Source organism: Phyllostomus hastatus, unplaced genomic scaffold (assembly GCF_019186645.2).
Source record: "Phyllostomus hastatus isolate PE091 unplaced genomic scaffold, TTU_PhHast_1.1 phas_scaffold_755, whole genome shotgun sequence".
In the NCBI taxonomy this organism is placed as follows: Eukaryota; Metazoa; Chordata; class Mammalia; order Chiroptera; family Phyllostomidae; genus Phyllostomus; species Phyllostomus hastatus.
The window spans coordinates 12,356,335-12,372,637 of NW_025334039.1; the positions used below are offsets into that span (position 1 = coordinate 12,356,335).

At 44.9% G+C, this 16,303-nt stretch overlaps 1 protein-coding gene across 5 annotated transcripts in view; it reads right to left on the reverse strand.

Annotated features, from left to right (window-relative positions):
• The window catches only part of ANO2 (anoctamin 2), a 311,269-nt gene that overhangs the window by 262,114 nt on the left and 32,852 nt on the right, over positions 1-16,303 (reverse strand). Inside the window, exon 1 of one of the 5 annotated variants that reach the window (XM_045826459.1) lies at positions 14,027-14,072. The exons of the other annotated variants lie outside the window; for them this stretch is intronic. Coding sequence (XP_045682415.1) covers positions 14,027-14,047 — 21 coding nt within the window. The 5' untranslated portion in view covers positions 14,048-14,072. Of the gene's footprint in view, positions 1-14,026; positions 14,073-16,303 lie in introns of those variants that run through there. 5 annotated transcript variants of the gene reach the window in all.

The window sequence follows — 16,303 nt, forward strand, 5'->3', positions numbered from 1 at the left end:
GAGCAGACAAGGGCAACGCCTGTACCAGGAAGCTCAGCCTGCTGCGTGACAGTGCTGCCACCTTGCCTAATAGTACACTTGGGAAAGAAGCAACAATCACTGAGGTCCTTCTCTCCAGCCCATCACCTAAGACAACACGCTGGGTCTGCAGATTGCTCTTAGGTCATCTAGAGGGAAAACGGACCAAATGAAAATGAAGGGAAGCCAGCAGACAGACCCACAAACCCATTCTTTCCTCCCAGCATGGTAAAGGAGGACCAACACAGTCCCAGGGCAGGGCTGCTAATGAAGAATACAGGGATCGCACGGCACAAACACCACCTTCCCATCCACCACCACCATGTTCAAAATCTGGTTCTGATTTGCTACAGCATCCATCGCCTGAATCTACCAGAAAGCATTACATTCTTGCTCAACTATTTCATCTCCCTCTGGTCCAGCCTGCTCTGGCCTCATGTCAGGTTAATATTCCTATTCTGTGGAAGCCGGATGAAATTGCCTTTGGTGGGGTTGACCTCTCCCGTTGGCCCCGGTTGCCTGGAAGTCAGTGGCAGCCACCACCCCTTCCCCACCCCTGGGGTCTGAAAGTGTAAACATTCAGGGTGGCCCCTGACTCATATAGAAAGTTATTAGGAAGGAGTGAGGCTTTACAAGGTGTCAGAGCTTTCACCAAGCTTTTGGGTTGGGTGAGCTGACCTCGGGAATTTGCAGAAAGAGAGCAGCTGAATGGAAAATGCACCATCAACACAGGTTACATCTAAGGTTCGTGCTTACTAACCAATGAGCATGGCTGTGCAAAAGGAGGTGACCGTAAGAACAAGAACAGATGATAGCTAATATTTAATGAGCAACTTACCATATGTTAGGCACTATAATATGGACTTTAAGTGCATTTATTATCTCATTTAATTCTCTCAACAAACCCAGCAAGTAGACACTACTGTTTTTCCCACTTCAAAGATTTTAAAAAAGTGAGTCTGGGAAAGGTTTGGTAACATGCTCAGGGCAACAGTAAGTGGCAGAGCCAAGATTTGAACCCAGATAGTATAAATCTAGAATCCAAGTCCTTCACCTGGTTCACAGGTGAGCGATACTACCAGCATGGCCTGAGTTCTTTGGAATGTTCCTTAGAACCATACAATCCTTAAGTGACAATGGAAATGATTCCGAGGGCTGTCCATGGCTAATAAGACCCCTGAGCTAGTATAGCTTAGCTTCCACCTAGCTCCCAGACTCTAATCACAAATCAACACACACTCACTAACGGGGCATTAGTGTATTAGTGTATCAAGCAGAAATAACTGCAGGTCCTAACACCACCTGTGCCCAGATGCCTGGAGTGGGCAAGAGGACTCTGAGTAAAGTCCTGACCTGGAATTCAGGCAGGACCTCAATTCTAGAAGAAGAGGCCTAAACAGAGACGGAGAACCTCTCTCAGGCCCATCCCAGCCTACAAATCTAAGTCACTCTGGCCCTCCCAAGAAAGTAATAAAGCAGAGAGGAGAAGACTCAACAGATATTTGTATACTTATGTTCATAGCAGCATTATTCACACTAGCCAAAAAGTAGAAGCCACCCAGGTACCCACTGACAGATGGATTGATAAACAAACTGTGATATATACATACAATGGAATATTATTCAGCCTTTAAAAGGCAGTGACTTCTGACACATCTATATTATAGATGAACGTTAGAGCATTATACTCAGTGAAATAAAAGGATACAAAATACAGTCATAAAAATACAAACATTGTATGCTTCTGCTTATATGAGGTACCTAGAGAAGTCAGATTCACAGAAACAGAAAGCAGAATGGTGGTTCCAGGAACCGGGGGTAAACACATGGGGAGAATAGGGAGCTAGTGTTTAATGGTTACAGGATTTCAGTTGGGAAGGATAAAAATGTTTAGAGATGGATGGTTGTCATGGCTGCACAACAATGTGGGTGTACTTAATGCCACTGAACTGTACACTTAAAAAGTGTTTAGAATAATAAATTTTGTTATTTAAAATTGTATGTATAATGTTACATATATACATACACATACTTGATTCAAAATACATCCATCTAACCACAAAAAATTACAATAAATGTTACACCTCTTGAATCTAATAACAGTTAAGAATTAGGCTTGAATCTCGGGGTGGGAGGAAGAAAAAAGAATAAACAGTAATAAACCCACAGATGAAAAGCAGCTACATTCACTAGCCTCAAACCCCAATGAAAGGTAATGATGGATTCATTGTGATATGGGAAAGTGGAAGTTAAATCTTCTAATATTAAATTATTTAAGTAAGTAACCCTAGACGCACATAGCAGCACCCTAAGTAAAAATGTATGATTCGAGGCAGATCACTCACAAAGGGGCCCTGAGACCGACCCTGGAAATCTGCTGCTTCCTTGAGGGGGACTGACATTCCCGGGCCAGCCCCATTCCTCTGCAGAACATTGTCACCAGCGTCCAGAGAAATGGAGATGGCTGTCCCAGAAGGCCCATGTCCTTGTTCATGCCGTCTTGGCAATGAGGAAAGCACAGAACATGGGACATGCTCGGGCATATGTACTAGACTTACCATGTATGTATCTCTTAAATGAAAAAAGGTAGCTGACCATATCACTGAGTCACAACTGATTTTCTTGGTTCAGTCATTTTGTTCATCATCCAGCTAACATCTTACACATACCTTCTCTGTGCCAAGCACTATGAGAAGCTCTGGAAGTAAGGGAGGAGGAAGAGAAAGCAGAATTAATTTTTTGAGCACCTGCAATATGCCAAGCACAGCGATAAGCTCCTTTAAAGCACTATCTTCTGTAACTCCTCCATAAGATCTGTGGGGAAGGTAGTACTGATATGCCCACTTTTAAAAAATGCAAATGCAAAGTCTTAATGAGAAATATAAAACTTTCAGCAGTTACACAGGAATTTGAATCATGTTTGGCCCCAAAGCTTGAGTGTCTAACAGCTATTTTACCCTGCTCACCCCTAGAGATGTAGAGGTTAATTCCACTTGATGCCAGTTTACACACAGCTGGGAACAGTGGGACAAATAAGTAATTGCACTACAAGAGAAGACTTGCTAAAATGTGGGCCAGTTTTGAGTGCCCATGAGCCCAGGCAGGAGGAGTCAGGACAGCTCCACAAGGATGGGACTCTTAAACTATGTCTATGTCTTTATCTCCTTCCCAAGACTGTGGCTTTCTTGGGAGCCAGGACCGTGGCTCCTATTTTCCACACAGCCCCCTTTGCCACAATGAGTGCTCCAGCTGGGTGTGCTGGCCACCAACCAGATAGACAATCAACCCAGGAATGACAAAGTGGGATTCCCAAGTAGAGGGACAATGAAGCCTTTTCAGTTGGTGCATGATTGAGAAGTAAACCCTTTCTTAACCGTTTATGTCTTGCAGGTTTCACTTAGCAAAGCTCCCCACAAGGCTCTGTACTGCCTCCTGGTGGTCTGGAGGACTCAAGGCAGTTGTAGAAATAATGCAGGCCCTTGAGGCTGAGTTCAGAAATGAAAGACAATCAGAGGAATGTGGAGTGCAAAAACAAGTACACAGAAGGAAAATAGAGCTCATCAGGTCTGTGCCTTCTCTTATCTGTGGCCCCTGAGGCTTAAAATTCTACTCTTTTTTTTTCTTTTCTGCCTAGACCTGCATCTTCAGAAAACCAGATATGCCCAGAGGTGGTAATTCCCACCAGTACTGAGTTCTTGGAACCGGAAAATTTCCCCTAGGGATCTGGGGAAGGTGATATGGCCTCTTGTGGCTGCAGAGCTCATTCCACCAGCATGACAGCTGCTCTGAGAGATGCTGGTACCCTCAATGCCAGTCCACAGGCCAAAGCAGGATGTGCTTTGAGCTGATCACATTGGAACAGCAGTAAGCAAAGGATAAGATCCTATCTTAAGTGCTTTGGGGATGTCAGAAGAGGGTCTCGCACCCATAGCTCAAGGCACAAGTAAACATTCAGAACAGATCAACAGACTGCTTTTTCTTTATAAATACCCTAATCTCAAATTAACTTTCCTTGAGATTTACTTCTAGGGTTTTCCTAAAGGCATACATCAAGGTGTGAGATAGAAAGAAGTCAACTCAGCAAACCCTTACCATGCCCTGTGTTAGGGACTAGGGAGTGGAATTAAAAAAGACAGAGTCACCATTCAAAATAGAAAATGTGCATTTTCATTATGCACAATTTTAAACAAGGTACAAAAGAAAGGTATATAGCGGAAACAGGCATCAGAGAGGAAGCAGGAGGGGGAGAACTAACAAAGGAGAAACGTCTGATTGGCACACCACTGACTGACAGTTAGCGCTGGGTATGCATCTTGCATGGCCTCACACAGAAATCTGGGCTCACGGCCCTTTCCTCCAGTGACTGTCTTCCTCTCCAGCACAACAGCATGTCCAGCTCTGCACTCACAGGCTGGACCACCTGCTGTCTTCTTCCTCTGGTGGAGACACAAAAAAACACTGTTTCACAAGCTACAGCTCCTATAGGATGCAGGTTTCCCTAACTCACCTCATTGTAAGAGTGTTTGTCTTATTTGCATTCAGACCTCATCATAGTCTGCCCTTTCCAAGGTTGTGGTGTGTCTGTTGACAATCCTGATGTGCGTGTGAGTATCTTTCCTTTCAAATGCCTTCTCTGTCTTTGCCACCTCAGAATTCCTTACTATTGTCTGAACTTCTTTTCTCTAAAACGCTGATTCCTGTGACACACATTCAGCTCATAGCTACCTTTTTTTATTTGAGAGATATGTACCTGGAAAGTCTAGTGCATATGCCTCAGCATATCCCATGTTCTGCACATTCCTCATTGCCAAGACGGCATGGACAACTGGGCTCCTCTTTTGCCAATCAGCTTTTCCTTGTTAATCAGAATTGAAATCAAAATTTTGTTCCTCTTTTTACCTCTTCTGTATTCAAAAACATAGTCTACAAACAAAGAAATTTAAGGGTAACTAGATAGTCCATGATGTTCTGCTATAAAACTATGTATATTAACTTAAAGCACATATCTTCATAATGGAAATTCCCCACCACAACCTTTCCACAGGGTTTGGGTTCTATATTAGTAAAGCATCGACCACAGTTCCTAGTTGGCTGAGTAATCCATAGCATACTCCACAATGTTTTATTCCTTTTATCTCCTCATCTGCTCAAGTAACAGATTTCCACTGTCCTTTTACCCTCTGCTTACTAAATAGTAGACCATCGAGACCTTAATGTTATGAAAATGCAGGAACCTAACATATACTCTATCCTGGAGAAAGAGTTTTCCCAACTTTATTAAAGGACAGACTATACCAGTAGTTCTGAAAATGTGGTCTGGGACAAGCAGCGGCAGCAGCAGCAGCAGCATCACCTAGAACCTTGCTAGAGGCACAAATTCTCAGGCCCTACCTGAGACTGAGTCATAACCCTCAAGGTAGGGTCCAGGAAGCTATGTCTTAGACCAGCCTCCAGGAATTCACCCTCCCTGTGTCTTGTCTTTTGGATGTAGCTCTGTATTCAGAACAGGATGTACAGAGCAGCTATTTCAGAATTCCGAGGAATGAAGGAAGATTGGGAGAAAAGAACAAAATGTGAACTAACACCAAACTTGTGTATTTTCCCTCCCATGCTCCCCACCGAGGCTCAAGGCAGTCTAAAACGAAGACGCGGGCTCCATCAGCATAGACAGAAGGAGCCCCAGGAGAAGACCGCTGGTTCTGGCTCAAAAACATCAGGAATGAAGAAAAAGCCACAAAAATGGTAAATGGCTGAGTAAATAAAATATACCATTCTCCTTGAGTTCTTTAAAATATGTTTGACGGTTAAAAGTAAAAATACATAACATTTTTCTGGTGGGTCTTTCAATTTGTATAACTGTAATACATGAGAAAACTATGAGGCAAAAGGAAGTCATATGGTGGTAAGATTTCTACACTTCCCTTGAGGTCATTTTGAATAGACTGTGTAAAATTGGACTACCCACTGCAACCCCTAGAACAACCACTAATATAACTATGTGAGGCGACAAATTCATCAACAAGCTTTTCTGTTGATACTGATAGTGCTCAAATTTGAAACCAGTGGACTACAGTAAAGAAAAACTTTAAATCTAATTGAAATCCTGATCAGTATTCACTTAGGACACTGAAACCCCAGCTTTCAGAGCTGCAGTGGAAGACTGTGGCCTAGGAAGGGTCTCAAGTGATTATGATAAGCATCAGGAGGAATCACAGGGCCTAAGTCATAGCAGGTAAATGGACTTGCTCCTCAGCCCCACAGTGGGGTAAAGGGGCAGCTCTTTCCTGCCTCTTTCCCTCCCCGGACTAATAATAGTCAAGGCTGGAAGCCAGACAGTTACACCTCTAGGTTTGTGAGGATCACTAATGTTTTTTGTGAGGGGAGTTTGACGGGAATAAAAATGGAGGGTTTGTTATCTAGGTCTTCCCACCAGTTGTAGTAGGAGGAATTCACTTGGTGTTTCTGGGTCTTCGTTTCCCGCTCCTTTTAAGCCCCACCATTCCATACAGTCAGAATGGAGATGAAAACAGTGATACTGAAGATGAGAGGGGCTTAACAGCACCGCAAATGGGATGACAATTACTATTTTGTGGGGATATTACCTATCTCTAAAGATAGCAAAGAAATTTACAGAAATAATTCAGGTAATTCTCTCACATATCTTAAAGCACATATCTTCATAATGGAAATTTCCCACCACAACCTTTCCTTGTGAATGAAAGAAATAATCCCTGTCCCCCCAATTAGGGCTTTTTAGCAACTGAATCTCAAAGAAATTGAATCCCTCATCCTAACTGGCTGGGATCTGGGTACATGGAGAAGAGGTAGGAAAGAGAAGAAAATTCTGGACTGAAACAGTAATTCAGGAAGAGAACCACTGAGGAAAAATTCTGATTGAAGTCATCCATGATTTTAAGCTCTAAAGAAAATTGTAACTGGAGATATAAATTTGGGAGCTCTCCTACCTAAAGCTGGTGACGGAAATGTTGGGAGTACAATAAATCATCTTGAGAGTAGCTGTAAAATGAGAAGAGAGCCTTGGAATGAGATTTGAAGAAGCCCAACATTTAAAAATCAGAGCAGAATAACCCAACCAAGGAGACCTCCAGGAAGTAGCCAGGGAAGTAGAAGAAAAATCAAGAAAGTCTGGAATCAGGGAAGGTAGTGTTTCAAACAGGAAGGAATGATCAACCTTGCTGAATGTGGCGAACAGGTTAAGGAAGCTGAGAACTAAAAACAATTCTCTTAGGTTTAGCACCAACTGGAGGACCCTTGTCATCTGTGTAAGAGCCCTTGGGGCCAAGTGGTGGGAACAGAGGCAGATGGAAGTCGCTTGGCTAAGAGGTAAAGAAATAGCAAGTAAAAATACTTTGAAAGTCTACGAGATATTTACTTTACTATAAAGTGTAGCAATTAAGATAATGAGGTACCAGAAGTGCCCTTCTAGTTGTTAGGTGAGATGCAGCCTGGTTCATGAATTGCTTAATAAAGCCAAATAGATCTTCAAAAAAAATAATAATAATGAGGCATTAAGACAGGATAGTCAAGCAGAGAATGAAATAAATTAGAGAGTCTAAAAGGCAGAAACACATACTTGATTTGTGATCCAAATAATGCTGCAGAGCAGTGGGGAGAATAATTCTTCCAATAAATGATGCTGGGTCAATTGAATATCCATGTGAAAAAAATATTAATTTTGACTCAGACCTCACACCACACATGCAAAAATCAAGTTTATATGGATTGCAGATCTAAATGTGAAGGGTTAACCAATAAAGGTTCTGACAATAACATAAAAGAACACATTCATGACTTGGATAAAGACAATTTCTTAAACAGAACACAAAAAGCACTAATCATAAAAATAGATCAATAAATTGGACTAAAATAATGGTAAGAACCTCTACCTACCAAAAGACACAATTAAAGAGTGAAATGGAAAACCACAGCGTGGAAAGAAGATATTTGCAAAATACATGTTCAACACAGGACTTACACCAAAAATGAATGAAGAACTCCATCAGATCAGTGAGGAAAAAACAGATAACCCATATTTTAAAATGGTCAAAAGACTTGAACAAAAACTTTACAAATGAGAATATACAAATTGCTAAAAAAGAAAAATACATGTGAACAAGTTTTCATCTCATTAGCCGTCAGACATTACTAATTAAAACCACACTGAGATATCACCACACATGTACCAGAATGGCTAAAATATAAATGACTGACAATACCAAGTGTTGACAAGTATGTGGAGAAACCGGAACTCTCATACCCAGCTAATGGGAAGTATAAATTGCTACAAACACTTTGGAAACTGTGCAGTAATGTCTACTAAAGCTAAAAATATGCAAGCCATATAACCTAGCAATTCCACTCCTAAGTATATACCCATCAGAAATGAATTCACCAAAAGATATGTAAAAAAATAGTCACAGCAACACTATTCATAAGAGACTAAAACAAGAAACAACTGTAATGCCCATCAACAGTAGAATGGATAAGTAAATTGAGGTACACTCAAACAATGAAATAAATACCAGCATAGTAATAAATAAACCACCACTACACACAAAAGTATAGATGCATCTCACACAATTAAGGTTGAGCAAAAAAAAAAAAAGGCAGACACAGAAAATATACTGTATGATTCTATTTATATGAAGTTCAAAAACTGGGAAAAACTCCTGTGTGGTGCTAGAAGTCACGACCTTTGGGGGAGGGGGTGCCTGTGACTGAGTGGAGGCACGGGGGTGCTTCTGGAGGCTGGAATGTTCCTTCTTCATCTGGATGGTGGTTACACAAGTGTATCCACTTAGTGATAATTCATCAAGTTGTGCACTTATGATCTGAGTATTTTTCGATGTCACACTTCAAAAAAAAAAGTTTGGTTTGGTTTGGTTTTCCACCCTGGCTATGAAGAGGAGAAGTGAGCAGGTCATAACTGGAGGGGGTAATAGGTTTAAAGAGGTGTTTCTCAAAACAGGGCGGGGGGCAAAAGGAGCATGTGAAAGCAAGCTGCAGCCCAAGAAGTTGCTGTCTCTTGCTGAAGTGGAAGAGACCCCCCTGCTGTCTGCCTGAGTGGGGCTCTGCATTCTACCCAACAGGCAGCTATGCATACACAGTAGGAGCTTTGCAGACTCTCTGATGAAAACGTCCCTCTAAACCAGCAATTTTCAACCCGTGTGCCACCGCAGAAACCCCGATGTGCCACAAGAATTTTTAAAACACGCAAAACCTGACTATTTATTTAGTCAGGGGCACTGAGCTCTTTTTCCTTGGATTGTCAAATTAAAAAAACGATGGTAGCCAACACAACAATAGCCATTTGGTGAAAGTGAAGCAAAATTATACCTATTTTTGTTAGAGCAGCAAAAAATACATTTTTTGGTGCCCTGCGGACTTTTGGTAATTAGTTTATCTGTGCCATGAGATGAAAAAGGTTGAAAATCACCACTCCAGTCAGTACTCCCAGCTCAGAGGGCCAGCAAGTCTCTCTTTAATAGTCATTTCTGACCACATCTCCAAGGACTATGGACTACATGTTACTGAGAATTCTAATAACTCAGCCAAACTGCATCATTTTCACCTTCAGAGGAGGAAACAGATGCATTTAGTGGGTTAGCATCTACCCCACCTTCCCTCCCCCCACCCCACCCCTCACCCCGGCCCCATGCGTTCTGTGATCCTCGGTTAGGTAAGTGCATAGAGCCCCGGGGAATAAGACAGCAGTACAGTGCCTGGCACTGAAACACAGTCCCAGCTCCGCCTCTGAAATCCTCAGTTTCTACAAAATGGGAACAATAATTTCACAACTGCTACTTTACAATAACTTTTTTAAGAGAAAATAAAAGTCTGGCATGTACTCAGGTGACCACAAATGTTTGTTCCCGTTCTGCTCCCCACTTCCCCAGGGAAGAAGGTTCTTACAAGAGAGAAGCAGCTCTGTCTTGCAAAGAGCTCGCAAACCAGGGACGCAAAGGTCCCTAGGATTCCAGACACGTGTTCTTAAGACCACGCAGTCTCCTGGTGCGGTGTCTGCCAGTCTGCAGGACAGCTAATCCCTCTTCCTTTGCACAGTGGTCATTCAGATCGCTCACATAATTCACAGGGGTTTCAGTGTTTCTATACAGTTTGGGTGTGTGTGCTTTTCCTAAATCAAGGAGGGGGTCAGCGGGGGAGGTAGGGGACACAGCAGCACAACTGTATGTGTATGTGTTTCAAGCTGCAGCTGTTTATTTCCCCAGATGAATTTTAAAATCACTCCAAATTCATCAGCATCTTCTGAGGAAGACTTCTAACTAGAAGCAACATGTTCAAAACTCAGGAGCTGTGGTGGGGTAGAGAGGCAGAGAATCCGGTTGGGGCAGGATGCATGAATAACACTTTTATCCTGTTCCCTCTGCCACTCAAGACCTGACAGTCTCTCAGGAGCAGCATCAGCTCACCTCCACGCACACCCTCGGATTTCAATTTAATCTTGGTACACCAAGAGCCCTGGGAGGCTGGAGCCTACCACTGTGCCCAACTTCTCCCTCCAGCTCCGGTTCAAGGTAAAGAATGAAGAAAGGTGTGAGCAAGTGGGAGACCAAGTTCTCTGGATAGGCATCCATTCCTGAGCCAGTCCTAGGCATGAGAGCTTTAACTTCCCATGCCTAATACTCAGCACCCATCTGGAGGTCAAAGGATGATTTAAAATGCTTTTGTAAACTTGAAAAAGTTAGCGAACTTCCAAGGGTCTCCATCTGTCAAATGAGACAAGCATTAAAGACTCTCAAAGATCCCTTCCAACCCTGGAGTCCTCAGTCATCAGGGCTTACATTAAAATGAAATTGAAAAAATTAAAATAAAATGAACTTTCCCTTTTCAATAAAAAATTGGGGGCACATTCACTCTCCATCTGCATTTAACTTGTGGCCCCTGCCACCTTGGCCCAGCCCCTGCCCTGGACAGGAAATGGAACCCCCAACCCCCTCCTCTGGCATTCGGTCACTTCATCTGCTGAGTATTTCATTAGAACTGGTGATGGCTGCTTGGAGAGAGCCAAGGCCGGGAGGGCAGGAGGTGTCTCCTTGTTCCCGGCTCAGGAGACTAGAGAAAGCTGGACAGCTGGGACAGGTCTCATTCTAGGCCGTCCTCCTGCTGGCAGCACTTGATGGCTTTCAGTGTTCATCAGCTCAGATGCTCTCCCGGGGAAGGCCATGGACTTCAGATTGGGCGGGGCCCCTCTCGGCAGGGGAACCGGCTCTCCCCGTCCCACGGCCTTCGTGGTTTGCTTTCTGAAGGCCAGAAATTCATGTTTCCACGCCGAGTAAGCCTGCAGCGCAGGCTGCAAAAGGGACCTGGAGATGTTAGCAAACCCAGGCAGGAAGTAACAACGAGCAGATTCAACCTGGAAAAATGTGGCCGTTGCATCTGGGGATAAATAATCAGAAACACAAATACTCAGGTGGGAGGGAGATGCCTGGAACAGGAAGCAGCCAGACAGCATTTGGAGAGGAGCTTGCAATGTGATCTAGTGACAAAGAAATTGCTGGGGGATTCACAAGCTGGATGCACGGAGGTGATACCCCAACAAGAACAACGAAGGAACAGGGGCGGAGCCAAGCAGCTGTTCTTTGCCTCCCCTAGAGGCCAGGACTATGTGGACCAAGGGGTTGAGATGGTGGCAAGAGAGGTTCAAGCCAGACTCTGGAAAGAACCTTGTCACTATGAAGCATAGGGAGGTAGTGTCCGAGATGATGGAGGAGTGTCTGGGAAGATGTTGGAAGCAATGGGGCACAGGAAGCCTGTTCCAGAGGCAGAGGCATGGACAAGGTGACCTTCAGACATCTCATGCAGCCCACCAACAAGAGGGATTCTGCAGAAAACAGTGAGCCAACCTGCTTATAGATGCCACAGAAGACAAGAGATGCAAGAACCCAAACTAGCCAAAAACACTAAAATTTAAGAGCTTGGGAAAGTCGTGTAATTTGAGACAAAGCCAGGAAAAGATCCAATCTACAGTGGACCAGACACCCTCCTCCTCAGGCCCACAAGGAAGATATTTTCCAATCCTCCCACTGGCGCCATTGCCGAGGACATGGGAGCCTCAAAATGAGGCCCCCGAGACAAATCCCCATGTACATTAGACCCAGAGGGGCCAATCAAGTACATGCCATCCGACCTGCTCCTTCACCAACATATGGTTGCTGTGGAGGGACTGAGGTTAGACCTTGAGAAGAACTTCCCTCCTGAGTTTTGAGATACTGCCAGAACAAGCAAAAGAGGCCATTTACATTCTCACTTCCTCTAGTAGTTTCCTAAGCTCAATGGTGCTTCAAGTTGTATAGGAGAGCCCTTTGCCACTAAAGCCCGGTGAGAGAGCTACAGGTGTGCCTTGCTTCAATCAAACGTGAGATTAAAAGTCCAGGTTGGAAAGCAGATAAATCGGGCTGATGATTCACTTTCAAAAAGGACTCATTATAACAAGCTGCCATATTTTGCCATGTATAACGCACTCCCGTGTATAATGCACACCCACGTTTTTGTGTGCATTATACACGGGATTACCATAACCCATGGTATGTATTCATTATACCCATGTATAGTGCACATCCTTACATTTCCCTCAAAAATTTGGACATAAAAGTACACATTATACACAGCAAAATATGGTACATTAATACACTGAAAATTTGCCCTGGCTGATGTGGTTTAGTGGATTGAGTGCCACCCAGCGAAGCAAGGGACCTCTGGTTTGATTCCCAGTCAGGGCACATGCCTGGGTGGCAGGCCAGGTCCCCAGTAGGGGATGTGTGAGAGGCCACCATACATTGATGTTTCTCTCCCTCTCTTTCTCCCTCCCTTCACCTCTAAAAATAAATAAATATATTTTTAAATGCCCTGAAAATTCGATGAGAATTTTAAAAATACTTGTTCAGTATAGCAGGTTAGACTTCTAGCTCAAACCAGGCACTAACGTGGACGGCCTATTCACCAGCCCAATGATTCCAGGGAGGGTGGCTTCCTGGGGACCATTCAACCTTCTGGTGAGGTATTTGACATGGGGCCTTAGCTCTTAGGCATGCTTTCCAGAGCCTCTAGAAAGAATGGGGAAGCAGCTTCTTGGCAGGGGTCCCTCCAGGGCATTTGGATAGCAGGCAGGTGTCAGAGTCTCAGGCTGGTCCTTGCAGCCAGACTAGTAGGGGAATAGAGGTCATTAGGGTGGGAAAGTACCTCCCATTACAGACAGGTACACCTAGAGCCACAAAAAGTCAAAAGTGTTTCAGGGATCTTTAGACCTGAGATTAAGGAACTAGAACAACAACTAAAACAGCTTGTGACACATGCCTGGCACCAGGCACTGCTCTGGGCATTTTGACATAGGTTATCTACTCATTTGCTTCCTTGACAAATGTTAAGTACCCGAGATGTGCCAGTCTTGTTTGAAACAACTCAAACAGATCAGATAAGACTGCAGTGACTGGAGACATCCTAGGATTTGCCAAAGGTTAGACGTCCCTTGGTGGCTGAGCTGGGGTTTGGATTCAGTCTGACATTCCCACTTTGCTTTACATCAGAGCTTTCTCCTTCAGGAGACCTTCCAGCCCCGCCCCTCTTGGTTCTTGTCTTCATAACAAGACAGTCAGTATGTGTACAGACAAGGTCTATGCAGGTGATTCGCATTTACCCAAACCAGTGGAGGTGAGTGCTACAGCAGCTAAACTACAGCCCTTTGGTCGTGGGGGGAATGACACTCCGTGTTTGAGGGAGGAAGATCCCAGCACGTCTGTCTGATTCAGCTTGGCTTAGGCTGAGATTAATGACTGAATTAGGTTCCATTTCCTGAGCATCCTAACAGCAGGAGGGAACGACCCAGAATGCAAGAGGTTGTTAGCGGATTAACCATTCACCCTCCATAAGTAGCCCATACATGCAACAAACCTGCACATTTGCAGGGGTCATCCTGCACAGCCCTGAGAAATCGCCTGCCTTCTGTTTCCTTCATTAAATAAACACTGACCTCTCCAAATGTGCTGACCATGTCAACGACCTCCTCCTTCAGCCCAGACCAGCATAAGCCTCTGCACATAAGGGGCACTCCATCCCAAATGTTGCCTGGCTGTTACAGCATTAGGCTCCACTGTAAGCGGCTTATGACAGCTGGGGTAAAGGAAGGAGGGAGGCCTGGCTGGGGCCATGGGGAAGAGGAAGGAGCCAATATGGTATGATTTCCACCCCCCTGTTCCATCTGCTGGTGCCCAATACACCACCATGTGCCTAAAGCTTTGATCCCTATTAAAAGCGCAACGACTGCAAGCAGAGTTCTACTGAAGGGTCTGGAGGAAAGACCTCCAAGAGGGGGCGAAGGAGGAAGAGTGGTGGGAAAAGCAGGAGGGGGAGGCCTCAGAAGAAGTGGGCTGAGGACGCCAAGATGAACTCCCCCTGGTGCCAGGTCATCCCGCTGGGTGCCAGCCCTGCTCCCAGGGAGAGCTGATGTTCCTTGCTGGCTCACTATCTTCCTTGCTGGAGCCCTAGGGGGCCCTGAACTCCACCTTGCACCCTGTACTCTTTCTCCAGTTCTTACTGTGTCATCCCCTTGCCTCATTCTCCTGGGAACCCCTGCCACCTCTCAGTCCTGCCTGCTGGATCCAGTTCCATCTAGCTGTCTCAGGGGTGGTCCTGAGCAGATTGGCTCTTGCCACAAACACAGGTAATTAAAAGGTATCTGCAGGAATCCAGCTGTTTCCCAATCCATAACCTTCCACCTAGGCAGATAAGAAGGAAGATAAGGGTGGGCAGAATGGCAGACAAAGATGTGAGTAGAGAATACTTAAGCTCAGGGGCACTCTCTTCCCTCCTCTCCTGAACCTGCTTCAGCTGCTGACACCCCTAGTGATGAGAGTAAGGACTCCCCCTCCCCCATACCAAGCTCAGAGGGCAGAAGCCTTAGCCTTGCAGAAGTGGGACACTGCAATGACAGAGAGTGCAAACTCGGTGTCTGAATCCCTTACTGACACCAGCTGTTTGACCTCAGCCAAGTGATGTACGCTCAGTTTTCTTATCTGCAAAATAGGTGCAGTAACAAACTTTATTAGGGCTATTTATAAGGATTAAGTGAATGATTCTGTATACCTAGTACAGTAGAAGAATTTGTTGTCGCCCTGGCTGGTGTAGCTCAGTGGATTGAGCTCGGGCTGCAAACCAAAGCATCGCAGGTTCGATTCCCAGTCAGGGCACATGCCTGGGTTGCAGGCCACAGCCCCCAGTAACCGCACATTGATGTTTCTCTCTCTCCCTTCCCTCTCTAAAAATAAATAAATAAAATCCTAAAAAAAAAGAGAGATATTAACAAGCTGCCAAGAGCAGACAGTATATTTAATGGTGAAATACTACAAAAAAAAATTTTTAAAAGAATTTGTTGTCATTACTAATAAGCTCAAAAGCAGCAGCCCTGTACTCAGAGAGGGAGGGTGCAGATTCCAGAGGGCCCCGTGGCAGCAGGGAGAGAGCAGCTATTCCTGGCAACCCTGGGAAGGAGATTTCTGGTGACTGGATGAACGCAGGGTCCCGGCGCCAGGAGGCCTTCAGGAGATAGCCATCAGCAGTTCCTGACATAATGTCCATGAGAAACAGTGTCTGCAGCTTTTTCTAAAGGAGTTTTACATTGCTTCATGGAGACGAGCCTGGCATCAACACAAACATCATCAAGTCCGTAACAAGGCTAATCATCTTGAGCTGTGGAATTTGTCCAATAATACAGAACTAGATGTTAAAAAAAAAGAAGAGAGAGAGAGAACTAGAGAAAAAGGGAGGATGGAAAAATAGAAAAAAAAATACCTGCTAAAAACCCCTAGGACTCAACCTCTTCCCCAGCAGGTCACCAAAATCCCCCCAACCCTGGATCAGAGGGCAGCCCACAGGGCTCAGGCTCCCCACAGAAGGTCTCCACACACACAGACGCACATGCTCACACACACAGAGCCCAACTCCTTGACTGTCTCTCTCTGCCCCTCTCTCCCTCCCTCCCTCACCCCTAGTTTTGCTCCGCACAGCCCTCTCCTCGGGGTGGGTGGCTCTGAGGGGGCTGCAGGTTGCTTTGGTATTTCCTTCACTGGCTGGGAAAGCAGATGGAAGAACCAAAGCACAGCTGCTGCCTAAGAAGCAGGGATGAGAGAAGACTCAACTGGAGAGCAAGCTGAGGTTCCAGGTGCTGAGACAGGGGGTGGGGCTAGGAGGAGAGCGAGGCTCCCACCTTCTTTGGAAAGCCTTCCCTGCCAACCCAGCTCTTGGGGATCGC